At 32.4% G+C, this 14208-nt stretch overlaps 3 protein-coding genes across 3 annotated transcripts; 1 reads left to right on the top strand and 2 right to left on the bottom strand.

Annotated features, from left to right (window-relative positions):
• Positions 1–2317: 2317 nt before the first annotated feature.
• LOC123706211 lies at positions 2318–3974 on the bottom strand. The gene is made up of 4 exons (XM_045655381.1): positions 3820–3974; positions 3426–3590; positions 2718–2847; positions 2318–2471 (listed from the first exon to the last, which is right to left on the bottom strand). The coding sequence occupies exons 1-4, from the start codon at positions 3898–3900 to the stop codon at positions 2335–2337; spliced, it is 513 nt and encodes a 170-aa protein (XP_045511337.1). The 5' UTR covers positions 3901–3974; the 3' UTR covers positions 2318–2334.
• Positions 3975–5731: 1757 nt separating this feature from the next.
• LOC123706387 (protein l(2)37Cc) lies at positions 5732–8255 on the top strand. The gene is made up of 5 exons (XM_045655644.1): positions 5732–5877; positions 6158–6246; positions 6443–6604; positions 6914–7095; positions 7678–8255. The coding sequence occupies exons 2-5, from the start codon at positions 6159–6161 to the stop codon at positions 8068–8070; spliced, it is 825 nt and encodes a 274-aa protein (XP_045511600.1). The 5' UTR covers positions 5732–5877; position 6158; the 3' UTR covers positions 8071–8255.
• A 290-nt stretch (positions 8256–8545) lies between these two features.
• On the bottom strand, positions 8546–10579 carry LOC123706452 (inactive peptidyl-prolyl cis-trans isomerase shutdown-like). The gene is made up of 4 exons (XM_045655732.1): positions 10452–10579; positions 9863–10172; positions 9506–9705; positions 8546–9433 (listed from the first exon to the last, which is right to left on the bottom strand). Exons 1-4 carry the CDS (start codon positions 10505–10507, stop codon positions 8689–8691), a joined length of 1311 nt encoding a protein of 436 aa, XP_045511688.1. The 5' UTR covers positions 10508–10579; the 3' UTR covers positions 8546–8688.
• Positions 10580–14208: the final 3629 nt, after the last annotated feature.

Below are 14208 nucleotides of genomic sequence, written 5' to 3' on the forward strand. Positions count from 1 at the left end.
ATATTTTTCTAATCTCGTGTGTAAAATTTTCTCTAATATTTTTGACAACACTGGCAACACCGAAATTGGCCTATAGTTACCAGGTTCAAATTTTGAATTTTGATCTTTATACTTTTATGATCTCTCCTCGCATATTTTGTTAGAAATAAATGAAAAAGTACCCTAACATGCGTATACCTGTGCGTATACCAATAACTCGTGTATAAAATTGCATCAAAATATTTATTTGTACGTCATAATGCGTCAGAAGAAAGCACTGAGTGCTTCGCATTGAATGAATGCGAACGTAAGAAGCTTATATTTTCCAGGTAGAATTCCAAGAAGCGGAGATTTTTAAAATCCCCTAAGCTAGGCTCCATTCCGAGACGGTTTGGAGGCAGCATCTACCAGTTATCATTGCGAGAGTATATAATTGTTGGCAATTTTATGTCTCCATTCAACCCATGAATAGCAACCATTAGTCAGAGCACTCACTGCGCCCTCCTCAGCTAATAAGTGCATTTCGCTTTACAGGACTCCTTAGTGCCATTTACCTACGTAGTTTTTAAAATGCCCAGAGAAACCATTCCGCATAAGCTAAATTGTAATACGGATTGTTTAATTGACGCCATTAAGCTATTTTGTTGCTTGAGTAATTAATAAATGAGGCAGTATGGCGCGGCTGTAGCACTGTTAACATCGACCAATTATGTTTAATTTACAATTAAGGTATTAAGCTTTAAAATGTCAAATTTTTTATACATTTGTAACTAATATATTTTTTTTTACAATAAGTTATAATTTTTTACAAGTATACCTACTTACTTATCCTTTACAGTATGATCTTCCATTTACCTAATTCTTCATTCTTTTTAATTTCTTCTATTTACATAATTGATCACATAGGTTTAAAAACCTTAATATTCAGCGTTAAAGGAAACTGTGCTTTATTATATATTTCTTATATTGGCTCTGAAAAAATCTAGATGAAACATGAAATTGAACTATATAGATTCTATATTATCTTATTTACATTTTTCTTAATTTAATTATTTTAACGTTATAAATCCATATTCATAATATAAGACGCTATTAAGACGACTCTACATTTATAAAGGGGACCTCTGCGAATGTTCATTGCGTTACCCGCTTTTAAAGGAGTGAAAATAGGAAGTAATGGACTAGGAAAAGAGAGGTAGGTAAAGGAAACGGACCTCCATGTATGACTAGTTCTGTCCTTGTTCTGTCATTCTATTTCTTAAAAGAGATATTGAATAAAGTTATAGTACTAATATTATTGCATATTTTTTTATTGTGAGACAAAATACTCTTAAAAAGGTGTGTCCTTGGCAGTTGATACGTGATAGCGATCGTGCGCACCGCCCAGTTGCGGCTTTCTGTGTTTTCTCATTCGTACACCAGCTGCTGTCGATCATTACAAGCTTAATATTTACCGTATCAATAATTACAGTAATCATTCCTTACCGGTAACGATTATCCCCTCTTAGGACCAATAGTTTTACTTTACATAAGGTACTTCAAGATTCGTATATTCATATTACCTACTACGTTAAAATATTCCAATGTATAAAAATAACTGGCCAAGCTTGAGAATATTCGGTTAATATAAAATATCGGTTATATTATATCGGTTCTGCGGTTTCAGCTATGAATCAAACGAACTTATTATTATTATTATACTTAATATTAGTAAGTAGACCGTATGGAGTATCTTCGAAAAATATCTAAATTTTCTAGGTCCGATGAGCTTTCGAAATAGATACATAAGTATATAAATTATTAGATACGAAAACAAAGCGACGATAACTTTAACTTCGAATAACTATTGATAACAAAAAGCAACATAACCTGTTATCAATATAACAGACAGCATAAATTAATTAACAATAATTCTAAAATAGATCAACAAAAAGTTACACCTTCTCCTCAGCACATGATCGCGTGACAGTTCAGAGATTACGTAGCTACTTAATTGGCAATTTAACTTACATTGTACGTGTAAATCATTTAAATGATATTCTTCATTATTTCAATGGGTGTTATGCCACACAATGGCGGACCGAGGTAAGTCACGACTTAGTCCCGCGGGTGCCCACCTGTGCTCCCGAAATGAAAATTTAGTTATATTTTCTTAAATTTCAACTCATTATGGGTACACGACGGGATCGTGCATGGAGCGGCGTCTTTGAACATTTTCGGAATGCTGAGATTGCAGTATGGTTTTTGAATGGAGATTATTAATTTACTGCCTGATGTTACGTATGGTAATGGCAAGTAATGAGTGTTGTTCCGCTGTAGGCGAGGTAAATTAAACATATTTAAATTTCATCACACTTATAATAAAGTGACAGAATCGGGTACATGTATTGCCTCTTGGGCTTTTTCGTGTTCATCTTCACCGCGGCAGTACAGCTTTTTTTCTAGTTTCACAACCTCGCTACGGACCAACATGATGACGTAGAATTGCATTGCTGAAATAAATACATTTAACTTTTGTTAATTACATATTATGTATTTGGTATTTATTACTAGATAAAGGCACTTTTAACTTTTAATATGAGTGCTCTACAAGTAAGTAGGTGTAGAGCACTCATATTATATGTAGGTACTTATCTTCTGACTGATTATTTTCCTAAATGCATTCAGGTAAAATACATATTAAAAATACATTAAAGAATACAACAAGTTACGTTAGTAAAGTAATTGAAAATGCATACCTATAGCGAATAATGAGACAGCACCGTCAATATAAACTCGACGAGATATAAGAAAGAACGTCGGCACCAGAGCGGCCAGGGATGTCGTCACAGCGTAGTAGTTGAACAGACGTAACATTGAGAGATCCTTCTAGAATATAAAAGTATTTTTTTTTTTTACATAATACATATTATTTGTTAGGAAACTACAGTATTCCTGTAGGTTTTATACTTAGTATGCAATTAAAATTTGAACTGTTATGATAATTTTAAGTACCTACCTGTTGGATAATATTGTTATTTTTACCTACTTACTTTATCCTATCCTATCCTGTCCTATCCTTCCTACTAGTAATATTATAAATGCGAAAGTTCGGGAGGATGGATGTACATAATATGTGTACCTATGTATACGTATGTTTGTTACTCTTTAACGCAAATACTACTGAACCGATTACAGTGAAATTTAGTACATATTATGTAGAGGGTAACTTGGATTAACACATAGGATAGTTTTTATCCCGGAAATCCCACCAGAACGGGAATAATGAAAAGAGGGCGAAACTGCGGGCAGAAAGCTAGTAGTTATTAATATATTTTTTTTATTAAAAGGGGCTTTCCTTTATCTTACATCTGTACCTACCTATTTTGTATATCAGCTAGCACTTATAAAAAGAATGTATAATTATAGAATAAAAAAATATGCATTACTAGGTATTTAAAAAAAACCTGATAAGCGGCGACTAAAAGTAGAAAGTTAAGAATGACTCCCATCCCGAGTATACTGAACAAGATGGTAGAGGTCAGGACCTCCACTGAAGAATCATTCGTTAGTGTGTACTTCTGCATCTCTGTATTTATTACCAGTACCGCCACCGTTAAGACGAGGAAAATCTAAAAAAATAAAAACCAACTTTTTTACAAATAAATAGGTGATTAGAAGTTTCTCTAACTATTCGCAAAAAACATTTCAAATTTTTGCCGCTTAATTACCTAGTTACAAAAATGGTTGCAAAGAGAAATCAATCAGAAATATAATTATTTTGAAAATCCAGAAAAAAAAGCAAAAGCTTTAAGTAATTCATCATCTTTTTATTTTTTGTCATGGGCAAAGAATACTTACTATATTTATGTATGCAAAAATAATAATCCCAGACCGTAATGGAATACAAAAACAACACCTTTTTACATCTGGAACCTTCATTTTTAATTCAGTATAATATCAATTAAAATCACCGTACACAAACTAATAACAAGTTGAATTAAATTATAAATACGATTACGCAAAAGCACTGTTTGAATTATTAAGACTGTGTACTAAAATATGGTCAAAGTTAGTTGCAAGCTAAAATCAATTTTATTGCTTTACAATAAAAACTATAATCCAAATTCCGATGTGCAAAGATGACATATAAGATCATAAAATACATGATCCAACTTCAATAACCTTAAACAAAAATAATGTGATAAACGTGCATCAGTTCAATGACACATTAAAATGCAATTATAACTTGCAGACGACACTTATCGCATAACTTAATCCAATTAATATATTTTACGATTTAATTTTGTATAATCCAATATTTGGATTCCTTGGATCAAGAAGCTTATAATATCTACCTAATACATTATACACTAGATAAATGCTTCTTGCCTTGGATAAAAACAGACAATGTATTAGTATTTCGATTGTTTTTTTTTTTTTATTATGATCTAGGGCTTTAATAAAGCATTGCCATTAAATGGCAATGCTTTATTTCTTTTTTAACATAACATGAATAATTTCCATTGATAATTCCATTAATAAATTGCTCCACATCTTTCCGTTGAAATAAATAAAAACAATAAAATGTCTCGAAGAAATTACAAGGCATCAGAAGTAATAAGACAATCGGTCCTAATTCAATCGACCGCGGCCAGTGTCTTGACAAGTTTCATAATTCACTTATTAATGTTATTGCATAATTGAGCCACCCATGTTCGACCCTCAACAGACTTGCGCAGATTATCCCCTCATCGTTTGTTTATTTTTCGTTCAATTACCATCTGGTTACTGCTAACGCTAATTCGATTAACAATAGATATGTTTGGGTTAAAAATAGCATTGCAATTTGCAGTAGGGATATAGTCGATATAGAATCCCAATTTGATGCTTGAAATTGAACTCAAATGAGGATTAATAAGATTTCTTTATAATAAACTGGACATAGCCTACGTCTCTTAGTTTTTAGCATTAGAAAGTAGAAACATATGTCTCTATAACAATAGGTACCTACCTAGGTACATATTATAGTAGATCAAAATAGTGAACACTGACTGAAATAGGTAAAAATTAATAGCGAGAACATTATTCTGCTATTGTAGGTATTTAGAAAAATTGAATTGAGCTGCCCATGTACATAAAGCAAATGGGTTGTCAGCTTTTTAAGGAAAAGTGAATCATGTTCATTTTAAGGGTTCCGAACCTTAAAAGGAAAAACGGAACCTATAAAATATCACTTTGTTATCTGTCTGTCTGTCTGTCTATCAAGACCCTTTTTGCAGGAACGCGTGGAGGTTGTCAAGCTGATATTGATACTCAAGTTTACAGTCCCTTGAAGCTATGAAAAAATAAATTTATTAAAGCCAGATTTAACATGATGTAAATTTTCGTAAACTTCGACGATTCGCAAGGGAATCAAAACCTGGAGGCAACAGCTTCAAATAAAAAGTATCATCAAAATCTCCTCCTCCTTTTTTGAAATCGGTTGAAAATGAAATAGGTATATAAACCGTAGATGTTTATAAAATAAGTAAAATATAGATCTTTTCGGTTGTTTGCTAAATAAAAAATTCTTAATAAATTTCATAAAAATGTAGTTTATACGAGCGAAGCCTCAGGCAAAAACACAGGGCAAAAAGCTAGTTTTAAAATGAAAAATAATAATCATCAAAAAAAATATTTTATACAAGTTTTTCAAGGTTTAATTTTGACAGCTGGTGTAACTATTAATTATCTACATTCTACACTGCGAGTAACATTGGTAATATTTTTGATATACTCTGTGCGAATTCGGAGTTTCAGTTTCTCAATCTTTTTGATTCTTACGTGACTGAGAATAGTGAATTTTAGATTATATTTAAGGAAGTATTGATATATTCTACTATAACAACTTATAGTTATAAATTACACATAATACAGGTAATAAATTTCGATGTTTTATATTCCAAATAACTTACAAACTTGACTCTAATGCGGTTTTGAGGTTATGTTTCAAAGATTGTAGGAAAATTGCTACTTATATCTACTACACCCATGGAATTTCATAATAAATTTAAAATTTCACAATAATTACTGTTTAATTTACTTTATACAAGAAAAGATCGATTCCATGATAACTTAAATTTATCTACAGCAACGCCGATCAACATCAATATCCAAAAATTCCTTATTTACTTTATCAATCTCAATACATTTTCAGAATGGCTGGACAGCTTTTCAATCGCATCGGCCAACTTGGCTTGGGAGTTGCTCTGGTCGGAGGAGTCGTAAATTCAGCTTTATATAATGGTAACTATTTTATTCTAATTTAAAGGAAATTACCAAAATAATAAAAATCTTTCTTAGCTTTTATTCTGAACTAATGGTAATAATCATAATGAAATAAAGTTCACCCATTGAAGTAATATTAATGCAGTATGTGCCTACCTGTTTAACAATATTTTTGTTTTAATTTATGCTATAATTTCAATCACTATTCTTTCAGTCGATGGTGGCCACAGAGCAGTTATTTTCGACAGGTTTCAAGGTGTCAAAAACTTGGTAGTCGGTGAAGGTACTCACTTCTTCATACCCTGGATTCAGAGACCAATAACCTTTGACATAAGATCGAGACCTCGTAATGTTCCCACAGTTACAGGAAGCAAAGGTATAGTAAATTAATTTTATCAATTAATTTTATAGCTACTTATGTATTAGGACTACTACTACTACATATATAGAAAAAACTAAATAGTTTTAAATATGCTATTCCAGTTTTTTTTGTAAGAAAACAATATGATTAACAAACACACTTGTACCAATGTTTACATACCTATGTAATTAATTTACAAATAATATTTCTATTAATTATCACATTTCAAAAGGGTGCCTTTTAATTATTATATATTTATCATTAATATCTTTTAATTTAAATTAATTAAAATAATTAATAATGTATTGAAATTAAATTTTTCAGATCTTCAAAATGTAAACATCACCCTGCGTATCCTGTTCAGACCAGTTCCTGACCAGCTGCCTAAGATCTATACTATTCTTGGTGTTGACTATGATGAGAGGGTGCTCCCATCCATTACAGCTGAAGTCCTAAAGGCTGTGGTGGCGCAGTTTGATGCAGGAGAATTGATTACACAGAGAGAGGTAAGACTTTGCGCGTACACGGACTGTTAATGGCACAGACGGCAGTTAACGGTTGAGCGACGTACACGGACTGCTTGAGCGGTCGGTTGTTGAATGCTGTAGCTGTCGCTACAATCCGCGCAGTTGACGGCTTAAAGTGGTCGCGACTGCTCGAGCAGTCTGTGTACGGCCACCCTATCTAACAATTTTCTCAAAAATAAGAGTTTGTCAAGTCATAGCATTTTATAGGTGGCTAAAAAGAAAAAGGTATATAGATATCAAACAACCTTTAAACTTTAATTCATAAACTGCCAGACACATTACTACACCTTCCTGCTCCTTCCTGTTATCGTCATAGTAATTATTATGATAATATGTTGAAGTGGGAAAATTCCTTCAAAGTTAATTGTTGTACACATTTTCTTTATAAGCATTTTCATTATATTGTAATATAAAATGTAGAATTAAAGATATTAGAGATCTTGCATAGCCATTTTAATAGAAGTTTACTTTTAATAAAAATATTTATGTACAAGTTATGTGTAGTTAATGCTCGTGAGACCATTAATTCCATTTTCTAATTTTTATTCATATTTATTTCAGATTGTTTCACAAAAAGTAAGCGAGAGCTTAACAGAAAGAGCATCCCAGTTTGGTTTAATTTTGGATGACATTTCCATTACACATTTAACATTCGGCAAGGAATTCACGCAGGCCGTTGAATTAAAGCAAGTAGCGCAACAAGAAGCTGAGAAGGCTAGGTTCCTCGTAGAAAAGGCGGAACAACAAAAGAAGGCAGCCATTATTACCGCGGAGGGTGACGCCCAAGCCGCTGTGTTATTGGCCAAGTCATTCGGCACTGCCGGTGAAGGTCTCGTAGAGCTTCGACGTATCGAAGCCGCCGAAGACATCGCCTACCAACTATCCAAATCCCGTAATGTTACTTATTTACCTCAAGGCCAGAATGTCCTGCTTAACCTTCCAACACAAAACTAAATGTGTTCATAACTTTAATTCATTACTGGTGTACAATAAGATGTGATTGGCACTGTGCAATTGCATTTGTAATTACTTTAATGATAAGAAAACTGCATTTGGAGATGTTATGGTTACAACAATAGACTGTAGTATGTATTAGCTTTATAAAAATTATAATTATGCAATAAACTATTCTTTGTTGAGCTTTGTTTTTCTTTTGAAACATTTTATGCCAGCTTATTTTCAATCCATACTAATATTATTAATGCGAAAGTAACTCTGTCTGTCTGTCTGTTACTCAATCACGCCTAAACTACTGAACCAATTTTCATGAAATTTGGTACGGAGATATTTTGATAAGACATAGGCTACTTTTTATCCCGGGAAAATGACGCCATTCCGGAAATCCCACGGGAACGGGAATGCGGGTTTTTCTTTGACTGCGTGGGCGAAGCCGCGGGCGGAAACCTAGTTAATAATAAAAAGAAAATAGTTATAAGTAATTTTTTATTTAAAGGAAATAGACTACTATACTTAAGATGATTGATTTTTATAAAGATACTAATTTTTTCCTTAATTGAATATCACAAAAATGCACTCCTTGCTTCTTATTAGAAAAATATTTAAGATTTTCAATTACATAATATAGTCTAAAAGATCAGATTCGTTTTCTAACTCAGCAGATTTTGCATCATCCTTATCTAATAAATAATCTGCTTGTATTTTGTTAAAAAATACATTTTCTCGAACACATGCTTCTTTTATATATTCTATTTCTAAAGAATTCATTCCTGCAGGCAAGGTTAACTTGCACAAATCCATATTTTCTTTGAAGTTTTTAATTAAACTATCAACTTCCTTTTTAAAATCACTGTCCACTGAATCCCTATCAGCCGGTCTGTTTTCCAATGATTTCTTTAGATTATAGTCATTACTCATTTTTTCTAGTAAATCAAATTCAACCTTGAGCTCATTATTATTGGGACATAGGTTTATGGCACGTTTGAGTTTTTTCTCAGCTAAGCTGAATTGTCCTATCATTCTCAAAGCTTTACCATTCTGGTAAAGCACTTTACTGTTATTCCACAAACTTCCCAATCTATTCAGCTCATTGCATGCAATGCATACTTTATATGGCTGCTTGATTATATTATAACATATTGCCAGATTAGTGTATAATTTAATCAACAACTTCTTCTGAATTTCCTCTTCAGCCTCATCTGCTAAGCGGCATCTGTGTAACATACTGACACCTTTCCTAAATAGTTGTATTGCAGAGGTATAGTTGTTTAATTTATGCCATTTTAAGCCTGATACATATAACATTTTTACTTCTTTGTGTACTCTTACAAAAGTATTTGGCTCTGATAGATTAAGTGGTCTGAAAACAAAAAATATCAGCTAAATAATTATGTTAACAGTTACTGAAAGTATTAAGTTAAATAATATTTACCCTTCTTTTGGTGTAAGTATACTCTTCATTAATTTTACATAGAAAACACATTTTGCCTTAGGTTTAATTCTAGGTGGCACTCCCAGCTCACCATACATTAATTCATGAGACAAAAGGAATATTGAAGTTTCTCCAACTAACATAGACTTTACTGCAAGTAAAAGCCCAGGCAACAAGCCATTGTCTTTCAGATCCACCACCTGTAATAACAAGTATTACATTGTGTATGTATTTTAAAAACAATGAAATTTAAACAAGAATGATACCAAAATGGAGGATTTTATAAACATTGATATCTTTTTTTTTTATCAAAAAATCCTATGAAGACTAACACTAATAAGAAATAGAATTACCAACCATTGGTTTACATGGTTTTTGTATGTCAAAGGGGTCTGATTCATTTTCCCAATAACCTGAAAACGCTATTGAAACGGTGCATCCTTCATGCAAAGGCATACCACCACCTCCCTCCAAGATCTTTTTCTTCACATAGCCTTGTTCATCTACATTCGTTAAATGTTTTTCAATTGCACTGAATGATTTCACTGGTTCACCAATTACATCAAGGTCTTTATTTTTAGTTTCTTCATTTACTGTTTGAATATTATGGTCTAAATCATCATAATCTTCATTTATTTGTAAAACAGATCCAGATGTCAATAACTGCCTAAAAGTATGTACATAATCTAATATATATAAATCTCGTGTCACAATGTTTGTCCTCAATGGACTCCTAAATCACTTTAACCGATTATAATAAAATTCGGACACCATGTGCAGTTCGATCCAACTTGAGAGATAGGATAGTTTAAACACGTAGGTACCACGGGCGAAGCCGGGGCGGACCACTAGTCAATTCATAATTATTATGCACTATATGATAAAATGAAATTGTTATTTAAAATTTCAGATATAAATAATATGAGTAATGTTTGGAGATCCTTACTTTATATCCAGTCCATTTTCTAAAGCTACAAGAGGCGCCGTACCGTCCATTTCCATCAAAAAAAAGTACCTCCGTGTGAAGAATGAAATCGTCTATAGTTTCTTCTAATGTAAATTCTATCAATACCTAACTATTAACTGCTTATGAGGTAGGTACGATTAAGATGTGGTTTTGCAATGCAATAAAATGTTTGGTGGAATTAAAACTAGTGATATGATAATACTGAGGTTTTTGTATATTTTTAAGTTATACGTACTTTGCAATGCAATGCAAAAATGCAATGCAAAATGCAAATGAGCCAAGTAACTTAATTAAAAGTACCTTCTATAAATATTGCTATAGTAGAGCCATTCACAGAATATGGATAATGGAGCCATTTTAAGGCAACATTTGACAGTTCAACAAAATTCAACAACGGCAACGTAACCTAGTAACGACGACATGGAATAACATGATATTTCGTTTTGTTAGAACTGCACATTTGCTTAACTTTTTTCAATTATGATTATTGATTACATATTTATAATAATAATGACCGATACAAGTAATTTTAAGATTTCATTTTACTGATAAACCATTCTAAACTTAATAAACAATTTCTGAATTGAAGAACTCACGTCGCTACAATTTTATGTCAATATTAAACCTTTCTTCTTTTTAAATACCAGAGACGTTACTCTGAAAATCGAAATCTGACATCTAGAATCGAATGCATTGATTACTTGTGAATAAAAATCATCATAAATTAATAAATTCGATTAACAAATGTTTCAAATCCGTATCGATTAATTCACTTTAATCGATGTTTTTAAGCAGGTTACCTCTCTTCGAAGATAAAATTGATAGACGTCAAATGTTGCCTATTAAATTGGCTCGACTATAAATTGATTCAAATTTCAAATTGGTGACAAGTTAATTTTTTACATGACATTAGCAACTTCGCAAGACGCAAATGGACCAAATGGACGCTTGCTCTTAGATGGACGCAAACTGCAAAATGACATTTATGATTTAGCTTTGACATATTATACGTCACTACGCCGTAGACAGAGAAACTAATAGACAAAGGTACTCTGTAACCGCGACTGAGACAAAGATAGTTTGTCAATGTATATGTTGAATGTTGCCATGAGTATCCGAGCTCCCGGATGTTTTGGAAAGGGTAAATATTTTTAGGAGCAATTAAATAAAACCAGTTACGAGATTTTTCTTTTGTCTTTATAATCAAATTAGTAGATACAAAAAAATATAAGCAGATTGATTATTGATGACGAAACAATGTTAATTTCGTGTACACATTTCTTACTTTTTCATTGGCTTGTTCATATTTTACAATATTTTGTGAGAACCCAATCTTTTCTCCCACTTCGATCCATTAATTACGTAGGTCTGGATCATCTGGAAACAAATCGATAAACATAGGTTAATAATAATTAATGCTCGCAGGTAGTTCAGGTTCTCTAAAATTATAAGTGTAATTTTATGTCAATCACAGTTATTACTATGAGAAATAATAAATTAAAATATGTTTTCGATGCTGGGTTATTATGGGTTATTACTGGGTTATTATGGGATTTCATATTCATTTACTTTCGAGTTTCGCCATATTGTCAAATCAATATTTTTTTATTGATGATCGGGGTATTATTTTTCCCGACACTGGCAACACTTACTTGTTGATGTTTATAGGTTATTGAATGTAAAAATCGATATTACGCTAATAGTTTCCTTGTTTTAACGCGACTTGTTGTTATAGGTCTACCAGAATCTGATGGCATATTTATATTTAAGAAATATAAGATTTTCATGTGGCAACTTATTTGACAACTATCAAATTGGTTGTCAAATTATTTGTCTTTTTTGCAGTTGATAAATAATTTTTAGGATTTTGTCTATAAAATCTTCGAAAATGTCGAAAAAGCCGCTGTGATCACAAGCAAGAGGTGTTGTTTATAATGTGTATAGAAAAATATTTGATGAAGAAGGGTCAAACACATCACAATTTTCAATTTAGAAGATTTTATTGGTAAATTGGACTAACCCGCTTTGATACTTTTAATTAAAAAATATTATATGTAGGTAACTATAATATTGTTTGTTGATTGGAATATAATTTTATGAAAACTTATTACAGGAGTTTCCAATACGGCTATTCGTCAAGTCCAAGCTGACCAAGTCAATTTTATAATGTGTGTATCTGTTAATACTTACGAAAATAAACATAGTTTTATTTTACTTTTATTTTATTTTATAAAAAATTATAAGCAGTCTAGTTTTCTATCGATATAACATCGATATTTTCACATGGCATAATGATAATGAACATACAAATATAGGTATGTGTAAATAATAATATGTATTACCTGTGTAAAAGTAATATGTATATTATACATGTAAGTATGTACCTACATAATATTAAGTGGATATCTCATTATTAAGTACAGTATTGTCCACTTATGTAATGTGACTAATGATATTGAGAACAAACTAAAAAATAAGCAGTATCAAGATCGTTCAGTCCATTTTCCCCAGGGTTGCACACTCAAAATTTTGATTTCCCTAATTGCCATCAGATTCTGGTTTACCTATACTTTAGGCTAAAGTATAAATAATCATCACTGAGAAACTACAAATAAGGACAATAAAGTCGTACTTACGCGTGAAAAGACACACCCGCAATTTTCTTCTCACTATCGCTTATACATGCAATAACACGACAACGCACCATTCTATTTACTTCGATGTCTATATTAAGATAATTTCACCGTCTTTTCAATGTACTCGTATCGATTTTTTACTAAATAATATCCAAAATTCGAACACCAAGCACGATGAAGGCACGAACTGTCAAAGTTTGTTTCGCAACTCAAGTTGCGGATCTTGAAAAATAGGTTACACACTAAGGGACAAAAAATTGGGTATTTGTGTCTTTGTCTTATGCATTTGTTATGGTATTTTCGCTCTCTTTCTTGTGTAAGTGAGAAAGGTATCGTCATTGGGTCTATTAGTTACTCTGTCTACGCACTACGCACACGGCACATGGTCGCTATGAAAGATGTCCCACGATGCCCACGACCAAGCCCACGACCAAGACGAACCTATGAACTTAATTTGACAGGTCGGCCATATTGCAGAAAAAGGTCAAGAGTTGCCACCACCACAGCCACCACGTTGCCACTATAAATTGAACACTAAAAAATTGGGTGTGTTAAGGCTCCGAGCAGACAGAGAGCGTTCTGCGTTCCGCGTTCTGCGTTCTTTGTGATGCGAAGGATCTATTGCGCAGCGCCGCGGTCTGACTGCGTTCTGTGTGCGCCGGCGCTATAGATCCTTCGCATCACAAAGAACGCGGAACGCAGAATGCAGAACGCGGAACGCAGAACGCTCTCTGTCTGCACGGAGCCTAAAAAATGAATCCAATTCTATACTTGCGCAGCGGTCTGCCCTGGGCTTCACTCGTGATACATATAATATTATTACTTATAAGCATTTTCGAATCACGGTCAAATCTAAAGGTGATTTCTTTTTTTGAAAAGCATTAACTAATTTAGGATATTATTAGTATAGATAACGTACCTATATATAGATAATATAAAGCTAATAATTATATCATTATATTATACACGACGCGGACGGCTTAACTTACAACGTACAATTTAGATGTACCTAACATTTTTAACCCATTATGAAATAGGTATAATAATATGAACCATTATGAATTTAACCCATTATGAAATTATTAAAACACACAAAAAAA

This window comes from Colias croceus, chromosome 3 (assembly GCF_905220415.1).
Source record: "Colias croceus chromosome 3, ilColCroc2.1".
Taxonomy (NCBI): Eukaryota; Metazoa; Arthropoda; class Insecta; order Lepidoptera; family Pieridae; genus Colias; species Colias croceus.